Genomic DNA, 14,466 nt, shown 5'->3' on the forward strand with positions numbered 1-14,466 from the left:
GTGAATTTAGTCATTTAAACCAATTTTGTTAAGCTTATTTGACGTTTCAAATACGTTTTTCAACTAACATTGAAGCAAACATGTGTCAAACAGTGTAAACAGACTAAACTACGATAATTAGATGTGTTTAAAATATCAAATAAACTTAATAAAATTTAATTAAAATGATTAAATTCGTACATTTCCAAGATTGAAGAACTAAATTGATTTAAGGTTTTTAAGAGAGACCAATTACAATTTTTACCAAAAGTTGAACGAACAAAAATATATTTAACCAAGTTAAAATATAAATGTTTGGATAATTTAATGGAATGAAACTCATGTGAGATCATAACTTAGGAGGAAATTATAAATGTTTCTTCTTCTTTTTTCTTTAAATGATTTTTGTTTTCTTGTTTTCTCCATGATTAGGCTTGGATAATCTCTCTATTCTTTTTATAATTAAATAAAATCATTATAATTTTAATGAAATTCTTATTTATATTGTATTTTTTTGTGTGTCATTATTAATTCTCCCTCGTTTATTTATTGTCACATTTTACTATATTTTATTATTTGATTGATTATCTATTTGGGTAACTTAATTATTTTGGGAGTACTTGAAAGACTTCAAATTTGAATAAATTCAAACATAGGAATAACGATAGTGGCTTCTAGGGATGTCAAAAATATTCATACCCGTGGGTATCCGCAAATAAAATCTGCAATGGATAGGAAATAGATATTAAAAATGGATACCCGCTATTTGCGGGTACGGGTATTTTTGATACCCGAATGTTAACGGGACGAGTACAGGTATCATAGTATCCGTATCCGTGGATACTCGTACCCGCTAAATTTTAATTCACAAAAATATATATATATATATATATATATATATATATATATATATATATATATATATATATATATATATATATATTAGTAAAAAACATTTTGACCTAATTTTTACTCAAAAATCAATTGGAGAAAGTGGACTTGTTGATCAAATCACTAATTAAAAGATTTTCATTGTGTTGAACGTCATTTTATATTTATTTTTATGATTATTTGGACTTGTATGAACTTAGGTTTGTTTAAACTTTATTTAAAATTTACGACAGTAATGTATTTTATTTTATTTGAATTTATGATTAAATATTTATTTTTGAAATAATTTTGTAAATACTCGCGGGGTACCTGTGAATATCCGCACATATTGAAAAAATAGACAGGTACCCGCATAACGGATACCCGACGGATATGGGTACGGGACAGATATTTATCCAACGGGTAGGGTGCAGGGAGATACTACCCGTACCCTACCCGTCCTGTTGACATCCTTAGTGGCTCCATTAACTTTGATTGTGTGGGAATCAAATTTGAATAAGTATTCTCCATAATCTTCTTTAAATACAATATATTATTACTTATAACATTTTAGCGTATGAATTAATGAAGAAATATAACGGAATTTGAAGTCACGAAAATATTTGAGGTATATTTCTCACACCATATTTAACTTAATATGTTTTTTTTATTAATATATATTCTTATACACATATAAAATTTTATATAATTAAGTTTAAATCATTTCAGATGTTTCCATTCTTATATCGAAATTTCAAGTAGATCCCTATATTTTGATTTAATTCAATTGGGTCCCTATTTTAGAAATTTTGTTGTAATTGTGTATTTTCCGTTAGGATTACTCTAACAATATTAACTATATGTCATGTGTCAGTATGTGGTTTTTTTATTTCATTTATTTTTTTTATTTTTTTTAATTTAAAAAAATTGTCACGTATCAATCTAACATTGTGCCACGTGACAAAGACAGTGTGATGTGACAGTAACATTGCCATGTGTCATTGTTGTATGTGAAAAGTCTCAATGGAGTATTTGTTTTTGTTATTTTATCTCAATTTGGTTCCAATTTTTTTAAATTGAATAAATTTCATCCCTATATCAAATTTAAGTTTTATTAAATTTTACAATGATATTTTTATTATAATTAATACTTTTAGCAAAATTAAATTTATTTAAATGTATATTTTGCATTGAACTCTATTTAAATATTGTTTGAAATAATTATATATAAATAATTTATAGACAAATGTTAGAGTTGGTTTAAAAATAAAAACTTTATATATTGAATTGTAAAATTTTAAATAAATATATTTATTTTAAATTGTTATAAAATTGTTTAAAAATTTTATATTTGAATTTATAAAGTTTTTATTTTTAGATAAACTCTAACATTTATCTATAAATATTTAAAACAAAATTTAAATAAATTTCAATGCCAAATATACATTTAGATAAACTTAATTTTGTTAAAAATATCAATTATAATAAAAATATCATTGTAAAATTTATATAAAAATTAAATTTGATATAAGGATGGAATTGATTCAGTTTTAAAAAAATTGGAACCAAATTGAAATAAAACAACGAATACATGGACTACATGAAAACTTTTCAATCCAATAGTGACACGTGGTACTATCTTGTCATATCACATTATTTCTGCCACGTGACACAATATTAGGTTGACAAGTGACACTTTTTTTTAAATTATAAAAAAACCAATAAAAATTTTAAAAAATAAAAAAAATAATGTGCTGACACATGACACATAATTAACATCGTTATAATATTACTAACAGAAATTACCTAATTACAACAAAATTTCCAAAATAGGAAACCAATTGAGTTAAATAAAAACTTTTCAATCCAATAGTGACACGTGGTACTATCTTGTCATATCACATTATTTCTGCCACGTGGCACAATATTAGGTTGACATGTGACACTTTTTTTTTAAATTATAAAAAAACCAATAAAAATTTTAAAAAATAAAAAAAATAATGTGCTGACACATGACACATAATTAACACCGTTATAATATTACTAACATAAATTACCTAATTACAACAAAATTTCCAAAATAGGAAACCAATTGAGTTAAATAAAAAGGAGGAGACTTACTTGAGATTTCGTTACAAAAATAGAGACTTCCAAAATTATTTAACCTATAATTAATTACATTAATTTCACAATTACAAATACAAAGATGTTTAATTGATATATATATATATATATATATATATATATATATATATATACACGATTTTTATATTGTTTATTTGTGAATTGCGAAGTGGATTGACATATATATATATATATATATATATATATATATATATATATATATATATATATATTTGGCCAACTCGACCAAATTTTGGTCATAACCAACTCGATTGAATTTGGCCAAATTTAGGTCATGACCGACTCGCCTAAATATGACCAAATTTTGGTCGCGATTGACTCTGCCGAATACGACCAAATTCAGACCAGGACCAACTCAATCAAATTTTGGTTGAGGCCAACATGACCGAATTTTGACCGAAGCCGACTCGAATGAATTCAGTCAAATTTCGGTCGTGGCCGACTCAGTTGAATACGACCAAATTTCAATCGTGACCGACTCATTTGAATACGGCGTTGGAGCCAACTAGGCTAAATACTGTCAAATTTTGGTCGCGGTTGTCTCGGCCGAATACGGTCAAATTTTGTCTAGGTCGACTCAGCCCAATGCAGTCAAATTTTGTCTAGGTCGACTCAGCCCAATGCAGTCAAATTTGGGTCGGGTTAACTCAACCGAATACTTCCAAATTTTGTCCAGGACCAGCTGAGCCAAATTCTGATCGGGATTGACTTGACAGAATTTGGCCTAATTCAGCCAAATTTTGTATAAGGTCACGCCAACTCAATCAAATACGACTAAATTTGGGCTAGTTTGTCTCAACCTTTAGCCTAACCTAACCAAAAGTATAAACTAAAATTTTGGATTATCCATTTTGAAAATCTAGATTTAGAGTATGGATATACAATCCATAAAATATATAAAATGTAGATCAGATTGATATCCAAATCCAATAAAATGGATTGGATTTTTAATAAAATGAATATTAAATGGATTAGATCATAGCAAAAATGTATTGGATCATGAAAATTAATTTTTTACCTATTCTTAGTTTAACTTTTCAATCATCATCTGTTTCCTTCCGCTCATTTAAGAATTTCATAAATATAAATTATTGTTGTTATCCTCATAATTTTTGTTTTTATGTGTTAAATAAACATTAATTATTACTTTTACCCTCATATTTTTATTTTTTCACTTTTATATGTATTTAATCTATTTTTATTAATGTATTTTTTTAGAAGAGTACAATTTAAATTTGTTAGTACAAATTTATGGATACATTAATAATTATTTTATTAAACATCTAAAATTTTCAATTAAATTGTAAGGTTTAAAGTTTATGAATATAAATTTAAAGGTTTAGTGTTTACGGACGTCTCACGTCACACGTCTCACGTCACACGTTTCTCGTCTCACGTTTCTCGTCTCACGTCTCACGTTCGACTCTCACGTCTCACATCGCATCTCTCATGTCCCACGTCTCACGTCTGATATCTATATCCAATAAAATGGATTTTAAATGGATTGGATCATAGAAAAATTGGATTTTTTGCCCACCTTTATCTCGAGGAAATTACAATATTTTATCATCACTAATTTCTTTCTAACAGTAATATATAATAACATATAAAAACATCTCATAATATTCAATAATATTTTTTTATTAAATAATTATTCACCAAAATTTATTTATTAAAATATATTTTACAATAAAATAAATCCTTCAAATTATAACTAACAAATTATTTTATCTTTTACTTCAAATATTTAATCACATTTTTATAATTTTCTAATTATTAAAATTTTTAAGATCTCACTAACCCATTCTTAAGAGTCATCCATATAAAACATTACACAATAAAAATATATTTATTATTCACTTAAATAAATTATACTAACCATACTTAAAATTAAATTTAAACTCACAATTACCACACAATTAATTAAAACAATACAGTTTAATGTTAAGTTGCTCATTTAATAAACTCTATCAAGAAACCCGTCTTTTTAAGAAATGAAATCACTTGATAAATCCACTGCAAATTAATCTTACGTTTAATAGTATATTTTATGTCTCAATAATAGTTATATATGAAGTTTAATCATTTTCGAATTCCTTTAAATAATAAATACATAAGGTAACTTGGTTTTATTATAATGCAACTAGTTGTACTGTGCTTTTATATTTTCGAACATTTTACAAAAACGTTTTCAAAACCTATTTTAACGAGTGGTGCTACTATCAAACCGTCAACCCACATGTATTTTTTGAAAAATATCTAGAACAAAGTTTTATGATTTTTTTTAATCTATGTTTTTATCCTGAATTATCTAGAACAAAATATCTAAAACTATATGCTGAATTATCCTGAACGGTCTAATATCATTAGATGCAATTTTAAACTATAAAAAATGAATTTTTGATAAAATTTTCAAACTTTAAACATATTGCCACACTCTTCAACAAAATAGGTTAGGACTCCTAGCTACATTATAACGAGTGCCTGCTATCTAATTTGTTTTTTTGCAAATTAAAAAAATAGAAGATCTAAACACAATGACTCGCTTTAACTATTTGTAAATATTTAATAACGAAATTAATTTTAAATTATATGAAGATATTCACTTATATTTTTGTCATCCATAACTATAAAACAATTATAAAAAGTTAATGATCTCTTGAAAAAAAAAATCAAAATAAATAACCCTAATGTAGTTCATCTGCACATGAAAACAAAGAAAACCCTGAATTTTGAAATCAAAGATTCCTCTCGGGATATATAAAGAAACACACGTGCGAGTAGTCTTCGTCAAAAAAAGAAAAAGAAAAAAAAAAGTGTTCCACGGCAAATGAATTCAGAAAAAAACAAACATGACCTGCAAGTCCAACTAAAACTTTATTTTTTCATAAATTCAAAAACATTAGCGCGAGTAAGACACTCTTTCTTTTTGTGAAATTAAGATTGTCACCACAAAGTTATGAAGACAACATTTTATAATCCCCACCTAATTTTTATCTTAAATTAAATTAAAAAATAAATAAAAATTAGGGTAATATTGTTATTATTATATGATATGCGATGAGGAGAGTCCCACCACGAAGAGATGTTCCCCAATGGCGCGTTTTGACGAGAGGAATGGACATTTGAGAAGCGAATAAAACGGGCTGAGGCAGTGTCGTTTCGTGAATAAACCTTTTGTCTGAGGCACGCGAAAGAGAGTGTGAGTGTGTGTGTGAATGAATGATGAAGTTAGCACAACTCAAAAACTGAATGCATCATCACTCAGTGTATCACTGTCAACAACACTCCCACCAGCATTAAAAGCTCTCAACTCCCCCACCCCACTCTTCTTCCTCTTCCCTTCTCCACTCACCTCCTTCTCTTCCGCTTCCAAATTCTCTCTCGAGATCTCTTCCTCTCTCTGACTTTCTGCATGCACACCGCTTTCGTCGGCTAGATCTTCCACCGCGTTTCATGGATCCGGAAACACACTCTCCTGCATTGTCTTCTCTCTCCTAGGGTTTCGCGTTTCACGTTTCGCCTTTTTACAAGCTATGCGTTCTCTCTCTCGCGCTTCGGCCTGCTGCTGCCGTATCCGTCATGACCGGACGCCCTGCCGGAATCTCGACGTTTGCCTCTCGCTCTTTCAGTTTCTTCTCTCCTCCTGACGATGCTCAACGCCGGTGTCGACTGCGGCTAGAGAGAATGCCGGTGTCGGTCGTCTTCTTCCTTGCTTTTCTCAACTTGCTTTCCTCTTCTCAAGGTACGTTACTCTCACTTCCTTCCTCCTTCACTCTCTTAATTTTCTACTGTAAGCTGTACCAGTTAAAATAGAATTAATTGTGGAGTAATGGAAGAAACAACTTAAGTTAAGGAGTTTGTCTTATTTGGTTATTTAGCTCTAATTCTGTGCTACTGTTGTTTTTTGTTTTTTTTTTTTGTTGCTGGCACGTGTGCTTTGTTGACTAGATGTTATGGCTTTATCTTGACTGACTGGTAGTTAATATGTAGCAGTGCCCTACAAGGTTCAATGTCACTGAACTTGAGTCTGGATTTGTACATTTTTGCTTGTTGTAGTATGGTGGTAACTGAATTCTTGAATGTTATGGTTTTTTCTTGTGGTGTGTTGTTTGAATTTTAGTTTGTTGGTTGTTTTGTTGTGCTAAATTTTTTGTTTCGGTACACTTTTACACAGACACTTGTAGGAGAAGAAAATAAGAAAGTGAAATAAATTGAGCTTCTATCATAAGCTAAAATCAACATTGGGAAAAGTGAAATGGTAGCGTTTCTATGAAAGTTCAGTGTATAAATTTGTTTTAGCTTGAGAGAGGAGCTCAAGTTATTTTGCCTTCATTCTCTACATGTGGCATATCATTGTTTCCCCTTATCATCTCATATGTCGTCAAATTTGATCCATATGTTGATATACCGTCATGACATCTATCTCTCTATGTTGTACGCTACTGAACCTAGCATTGAATTGCTCATTCAAATAACACATCACATCTTGTTGGCTTCTCAGATCTTAAAAGACGAATGGATTGATCTAATCCCTTTTTATAAGTATTTCTTTGGGACTAATCTGGTCATTATGTGTTCAGTCCCTGTTATTAATTGTTACAAAAAGGTCATTTTTTGAATTGGTTCTTTTCTTGTATATTGCGAAGTATACTTGGATATTGGCTAAAGTCTTGGATTGGATGAGAATACTGTAAACTATATTTCCCTTTTTGATTGATAAGCTTCTATCATTATGAATCCAATGTGATATTTATGTGTGCTTATGCTCCAGTATATGTTGGATCGTACTGGTGGTAGAAATGGTAAGAGAAAGAAAACTAATCCCAATGTAATTGCAACCAGCAAAATTCCCGGAAAACATTGTCATACCCAGATTCTCCAGGACTCGTCATGTTGAGCCCCTCATTTAGCTAGAATATCCACAAACTGACTGTTCTCAGAAAACATAATTCACATTCATGATCACACTTTCGGCTATTAATGAAAACAATTATGTGGCTATTACTCCTAGAGGTCCGCAATGGACTTACTGTTGAGTGTAATGTATGACATAATAGGTTTTTTGCATGCAGTGAAGTCGTTTTCTTTGAGTGTGTCATTTGCTTCATCAGAACAAGCTAAAATGTGGTTTGCTAAACCTTCTTTTGGACCTTCTTCTGCACCCATTCCATCTCCAAACCATCAAGGTATATTATTTTATCATATATTTCAATAGCTTCTTGTTGTAAACATAAATTAGCTTTGTGTATAAGGGCTAATATTCTTTTATTTTAGGTCCTTACATGACTCCAAGACAGAGACATCATTATCATCACCGTCGCCATCACAGCATGAGACCTTATGTAGTGGCTCCACCCCCTTCAGAAGACAAAGGTAGCTTTTGGAATTTAGACAGTCATCCCCCTTCCCCCTACACTTTTGAGGGTAGAAATAGTTATAACGTAATATCCCCGCCTCTGCAGTGGTGGTCTTCTCTTTTCCTTAAAAAGAGAAGCTGGTCAATGCCCGAACAGAAATCTGGAAAATCTCTAATATTAAAGTATATTTTCTTAATGAAGGTTAAAGCCAAAAGCAAAAAAGTAGATTAGATAAGTGGAGCATTTTACTTTTAAGAAGAGAAAAAAAAGTTTGGCAAAACACTACTTTATTTATAATATCTAATCAACTATTGTTCTTTACACTTTTGTTGTTACTATATATATATATATATTTATATGTTTTTCTGAACTCTTTATTTAGTGGAATAAGATGATCAACAGAACCGATTCTTCATTATGTAGTAATCCAAATTCTATAGTCATGTTAATTTCTCGGTGTTTTTGGTGTATGTCAACCATGGTAAGACTAGGTGTGACAAAGTGGGATGAGCTGCCAGTCCTCATCTAATTTTTCGTGGCAGGTTTACAATTTGAACCTGTCAGCTGCTTTGACTGGTGGGTCAGAGGTAGGACGGGGTGGGGTAGATTGTCCTTCCAGCCGTTTTTAGGTATAAAAAATTTAATAAAAATATAGTTTAGAAGATTTAACTTTTTTATATTGTATTATTCGAAAGATATGAATATGCAATAATATTATAGTTCAAATCATAACTTACAAATAAATTCTAATTATTAATTATAATAGAATAATTTAATATGTAAAGGATATAATCCTCTTGATTAAGTGTGTTTTTTAATATATATATATATATATATATATATATATATATATATATATATATATATATATAAGTAACAAAATAAAAAAATAAAAAAAAACTAATGGGCTGACCTGTCAGCTTGCCTAATCACAGGGAAGGGTTGAGTTGACCCGTTTTACCACTCATAGGTAAGGCAAAATAAATAAAAATAATGTCTAGAACATAATATTTGGAAGGAAATTCTTACTGGATCAGTTCTCTTCCTTAGATGAAACGCATCTAACTTGCAGAAAAAATTATTTATTTTACAGTGTTTGCCTCTTGATGTTTTTCAAGCTTTCTGGGTGTCTCAAAGTTACAGAATGGTTTAATGATTTAATTAATACCATAGGCCTAAGTATTCATTTTCTGTGCAAAGTCAAATTAGTGATTTCTGTTAAAAAAATCCTTTCGCTGATTGATTGGATTTTAAACTTAACGTTTGATGTTTTTGGCTTTCCCAGTTAGTCTCTCATACTATATACTCATTTATACTGAAAACTCTGGCAGCTTGCGACCAAATCTGCACTGAACCACTTACATCAACTCCCTTTGGTTCACCTTGTGGTTGTGTAATTCCCATGAAGGTTCGACTTACACTGGATGTAGCACCTTATGCTGTTTTTCCAGTAATGACTGAGTTAGAGAATGAAATTGCATTAGGCACGTATCTAGAGCAGAGTCAGGTGAAGATAATGGGTGCCACTGCTGACAGTCAAAATCAGGGAAGAACTGTTGTTGATATTAATTTGGTTCCTCTGGGAGAGAAATTTGACAATACAACCGCAGCTTTGACATATGAGAGGTTTTGGCACAAGAAGGTTCCTCTAAATAGGAGCCTTTTTGGTGATTATGCCGTTGTGTATATTACTTATCCAGGTAATTGTGTTTCTCCTCATAAGATTTTATTTTACTGGTATAATGTTTCTGTTTGAGTCTAAAGCTGTTGGTATCAGGAATGCCATCTTCACCCCCATATGGATCTTTAGTTGGGAGTGGTCCCAGTCAAAGTGTTGAGGGCATTCTTCCGGTCAGTGCCAACTTTGTCGGCAAGAACCAGAAAATGAATGTGAGAACCATAATCATCATTGCTTTATCTTCATTTGTACTCTTGCTGGTTTTGGTGGGAGCATTTTCAATTATTTTGAAATGGAAGAAGACTAGGAGACCATCGAATGCTGTTGGCCCTGCATTCACATCATCTCTGAACAAGAGATCAGGTATACTTTTGGAAATATTTTCACATTTAAAAACAATTTTATGATGTTTAAATTGGCAGATCATTTTTGTTTGGTTATTAATCACTTACTGTTTACAGAACTATGCCTTTTTGGGTGATTAAATTTTTCGTTGATTGATTGTGGCTGCTTTTTTAGTTTCTTTTTCTTATTTTCTATGCTACTCTTATAATGTGAAAACAATTGTATTTGTTAAGCTCTATTTTGGCCAAGTAAATATGGTATTTTTATACAATACGAGTTTGCAGTTTGATGATCTGTTTTACTTGGAAAAATTTTCTACTGTCACTTCTCCTTGGTGTTACACATCAACTAGGTTGATTTATGCGTTAACTTCTGTATGTGTTGTAATTTTTAATATGAAAATTGGACAGCTTTAAATTAGATTTGTTATACCAAATTTATCCTATTATTGTCGTGTACAGAATCAATACTATGGATGAGATGTTTTCTGCCCTTGGTGGTTACTGATTGATATACATATCTGCTGCTCAAATACAGTAGCCAAGCAATGAAACATTTTGTTAGCAAATTCCTTTTTTTTCTAGTGGTTAAATTTGTATTTATGAGGTGCAAGTCTTGTATTTACTTGTTCTTGTGTAATTTTTAGTAATTTTATTATTTTCTTACCTATATTTATTTAGTTATATCATAAAATTGAAGTATAAAAAGGTTGATGTGTCGTGCACTGCAGGCTTGGGGTCTATGTTGTCAAGCAGTATTACTAGCTCAACATCAGTGTCACTTATGTCCACAATGGCTACTTCCATTCTCTCTGTTAAAACATTTTCACTTTCTGAGCTTGAGAAAGCAACAGATAAGTTTAATTCAAAGCGGATACTGGGCGAAGGAGGATTTGGACGTGTTTATAGTGGAACATTGGAAGATGGCGCTGAAGTTGCAGTTAAGCTTCTAACAAGAGATAATCAGAATGGAGACCGTGAATTTATTGCAGAGGTTGAGATGCTAAGCCGTTTACATCACCGGAATCTAGTGAAACTGATTGGTATATGCATTGAGGGGCGCAGGCGTTGCTTGGTGTATGAACTTGTTCGCAATGGAAGTGTTGAGTCCCATCTGCATGGTAGAATTTTCATCAGCTCATAACGCTCAGCCCATTTACTAATCTTTCTGTGTTATCTGTTAAATCATTTAAAGGCTTGTTAATGATCTTATAGGTGATGACAAGATAAAGGGGATGCTAGATTGGGAAGCACGGATGAAAATTGCCCTAGGAGCTGCAAGAGGATTGGCATATCTTCACGAGGATTCCAATCCCCGTGTAATCCATCGAGACTTTAAAGCTAGTAACGTGTTACTAGAAGATGACTTCACTCCCAAAGTTTCTGATTTTGGATTGGCAAGAGAAGCAACTGAAGGAAGTAATCATATTTCAACACGAGTGATGGGAACTTTTGGGTGAGTGTATAAACAGACTTTGTCTACAGTATTTGATGAAGTACGGTCCTAAACATTTTTTAGTGCCAAATTGTAAAGTTCTTCAATGACTTCCAGTGTAAATATTGTTATAGTTAAGCACACATTTTCTACGTACTTCATATTAACCATGCGGAGATTTATCTCCTCTTTAAATAATTCATTCGTCTAATAAATTGTTGTTCAGTGCTTTTTTTCGCTCTCTGAAAATTCCAGGCTTTAATTTGTTGCCTTTTCTATGTTATGTGTTCATTTTTGTAGGTATGTTGCTCCCGAATATGCAATGACAGGGCATTTACTGGTCAAGAGTGATGTTTATAGTTACGGTGTTGTGCTGCTTGAACTTCTCACAGGCAGAAAGCCAGTGGATATGTCTCAACCTCAGGGACAGGAGAATCTTGTAACTTGGGCACGGCCAATGTTGACCAGTAGAGAAGGACTAGAACAGCTGGTGGATCCATCTTTGGCTGGAAGTTACAACTTTGATGACATGGCAAAGGTTGCCGCAATCGCTTCAATGTGTGTTCACACGGAGGTTACACAGAGACCTTTTATGGGTGAAGTTGTGCAGGCTCTTAAGTTAATATACAATGACACAGATGAGACTTGTGGAGATTGTTGTAGTCAGAAGGATTCCTCTGCTCAGGAGTCCGATTTTAGAGGTGACCTTGCCCCTTCTGATAGCAGTTGGTGGAATGCGGGAGGGTTAACCCCTCGATTAACTTATGGGCAAGCATCTTCCTTCATTACTATGGAGTACAGTTCTGGTCCACTTGAAGAAATGGAAAACAGACCGTTTTCAACATCAAGCTTGATTGGAGATGAGATATCGTTACCAATTAGGCATGGGAATAGATCAGGCCCCTTAAGAACAGTCCGAAACAAACTTTCCTTACATAGATTTACAGGAAGTCGGAGTGAGCATGGAGGACCTTCTTCCAAGCGTAATTGGAATGATGGTTACTGGGTTTAAGAGGTTTGGGGGATTTTCCACTGTTTTTTAAATGTACAGTTTCTAAAGGGATCAGAACTAATGATTAAGTGACTGATTTAGTTTAGGGATCTCAAATTTCTGCAGTTTTCATGTTATGGTTGGAGAGATACAGAGACGTTGACAAATTTTGAAATATTGATTCATTATACAAGGAGGAAGTGTAATTTAAACAGTGTTGTAAATGCCTTGAATTGTATCTCATGGCGTCTTTCCATTTCCGTTTCCATGTCTATCACAAAGGACGTTCCATGTTGTCAAAAATGAACTCACTATGACAATTCCTTGATATACCTATTTACTATGAACTCTTGTGTGTATCTCCAATGTTAGATGTTAGAGTCTATTTAATTTGAACCGGAGTATCTTTAATATAAGATCTTATAATCTAGGAATAATTATTGATTTGGTTCTTTAATTTTTTTGGTTTGTTCATTTTGGTTTCTGAATTTTTAAAAGGTTCAATTTGGCATTCTTATTTTTTAAAATTGATCAATTTAGTACCTCCTATTATATTAGCTCACGTCGTTTGTATAGTGATAAATGATCATTGTGCAACAAATTAAACAATTAATCTTAGGTATAATTAGTCGTAACGTACCCAGTTTCGTTTCAATGTGTCTAAATAGTATCCGCTTTTAACTTTGCATCTACTTAGTACCCAAATTAGTTAACTCCGTTAAATAAGATAATGTTTGACCAGCTAAGTGAGAAAAAATGTTATGACGTGGCACGAGAGTAGTGTGTGACGTGGAACAGTGCAGCGTAAGAGGAAATTGAAAAGAAAAAAAGACACGAATTGGGAACAGAATAGAATAGGGGTTTTCTGGAGTTAGGGTTTACGAAATTTGGGCCATTTCATGCATTGTGGACAAAATTGAAGATGTAATTGACATCAAATTGGCAGCAATTTGGGATTGCAGGTGCACAAACCATTTGTTTTTGTCGTTGATTGCATTATTTGTTGTTGGGATGGTGGGGTTTAGGGTTAGTGGTTGAGTGTTGTGCGTGGTTTAATTTAATGGTATTTTGGGTATTCTGAAGGAGATGAGTTATGCCAATGTGAAGGAGATGTGGTATTCCACCCACGACCCAGATACAGAACCAGGAGAAGAAACGTTGTGGTTATGTGACCCACACGAACAAGACGACCACGAATGACTAAAACCATGCGACATTTTCCACTTCACTCGCCACCTTACCCCTGCAACAAATCAGCTTCCCGACGAAAAAATGAAGAAGAAGAAGAAGATAGGAATGGGAAATTAGGGTTTTTTGAATGGGGAGAATCAATCCAAATAGGGTATGACATGTTATCCACAAATTGCCACTGTACAATTATTTTCATTGACACGTATCTGTTCTGCAATGCCACATTACTGATATGTTAACGGCGTTTCTGAAAACTTAACGGGATGGACCACATTGATGCAAATTAACTAATTTGGGTACTAAGTATATGCAAAGTTAAAAGCAGGTATCATTTAGATACATTGGGACGAAACTGGGTACGTTGCGACTAATTATACCTTAATCTTAATATCATACTGAATACACATAATCAAGAAAACATTAAAAGAGAGATTAAAATGATGTTAACTACATCCAACAAACCAACTCAATTA

At 32.1% G+C, this 14,466-nt stretch overlaps 1 protein-coding gene across 1 annotated transcript; it reads left to right on the top strand.

The window, feature by feature from the left end:
• Positions 1–6,192: 6,192 nt before the first annotated feature.
• On the top strand, positions 6,193–13,014 carry ALE2 (Protein kinase superfamily protein). Its single transcript, XM_028073395.2, has 8 exons — positions 6,193–6,739; positions 8,070–8,183; positions 8,272–8,370; positions 9,686–10,054; positions 10,132–10,395; positions 11,108–11,497; positions 11,592–11,832; positions 12,112–13,014. Exons 1-8 carry the CDS (start codon positions 6,577–6,579, stop codon positions 12,821–12,823), a joined length of 2,352 nt encoding a protein of 783 aa, XP_027929196.2. The 5' UTR covers positions 6,193–6,576; the 3' UTR covers positions 12,824–13,014.
• The last annotated feature ends 1,452 nt before the right edge of the window (positions 13,015–14,466 follow it).

The sequence above is a fragment of the Vigna unguiculata genome, chromosome 1, assembly GCF_037176805.1.
Source record: "Vigna unguiculata cultivar grain cowpea cultivar isolate G323 ecotype 2 chromosome 1, ASM3717680v1, whole genome shotgun sequence".
In the NCBI taxonomy this organism is placed as follows: Eukaryota; Viridiplantae; Streptophyta; class Magnoliopsida; order Fabales; family Fabaceae; genus Vigna; species Vigna unguiculata.

Bases quoted from the DNA above. Each gene is read 5' to 3' on its own strand.
- ALE2 (XM_028073395.2), top strand. From the start codon at position 6,577: ATGACCGGACGCCCTGCCGGAATCTCGACGTTTGCCTCTCGCTCTTTC. The intron at 8,184-8,271 runs GTATATTATTTT...CTTTTATTTTAG, and splicing joins TCCATCTCCAAACCATCAAG to GTCCTTACATGACTCCAAGA. The intron at 11,833-12,111 runs GTGAGTGTATAA...TCATTTTTGTAG, and splicing joins CGAGTGATGGGAACTTTTGG to GTATGTTGCTCCCGAATATG.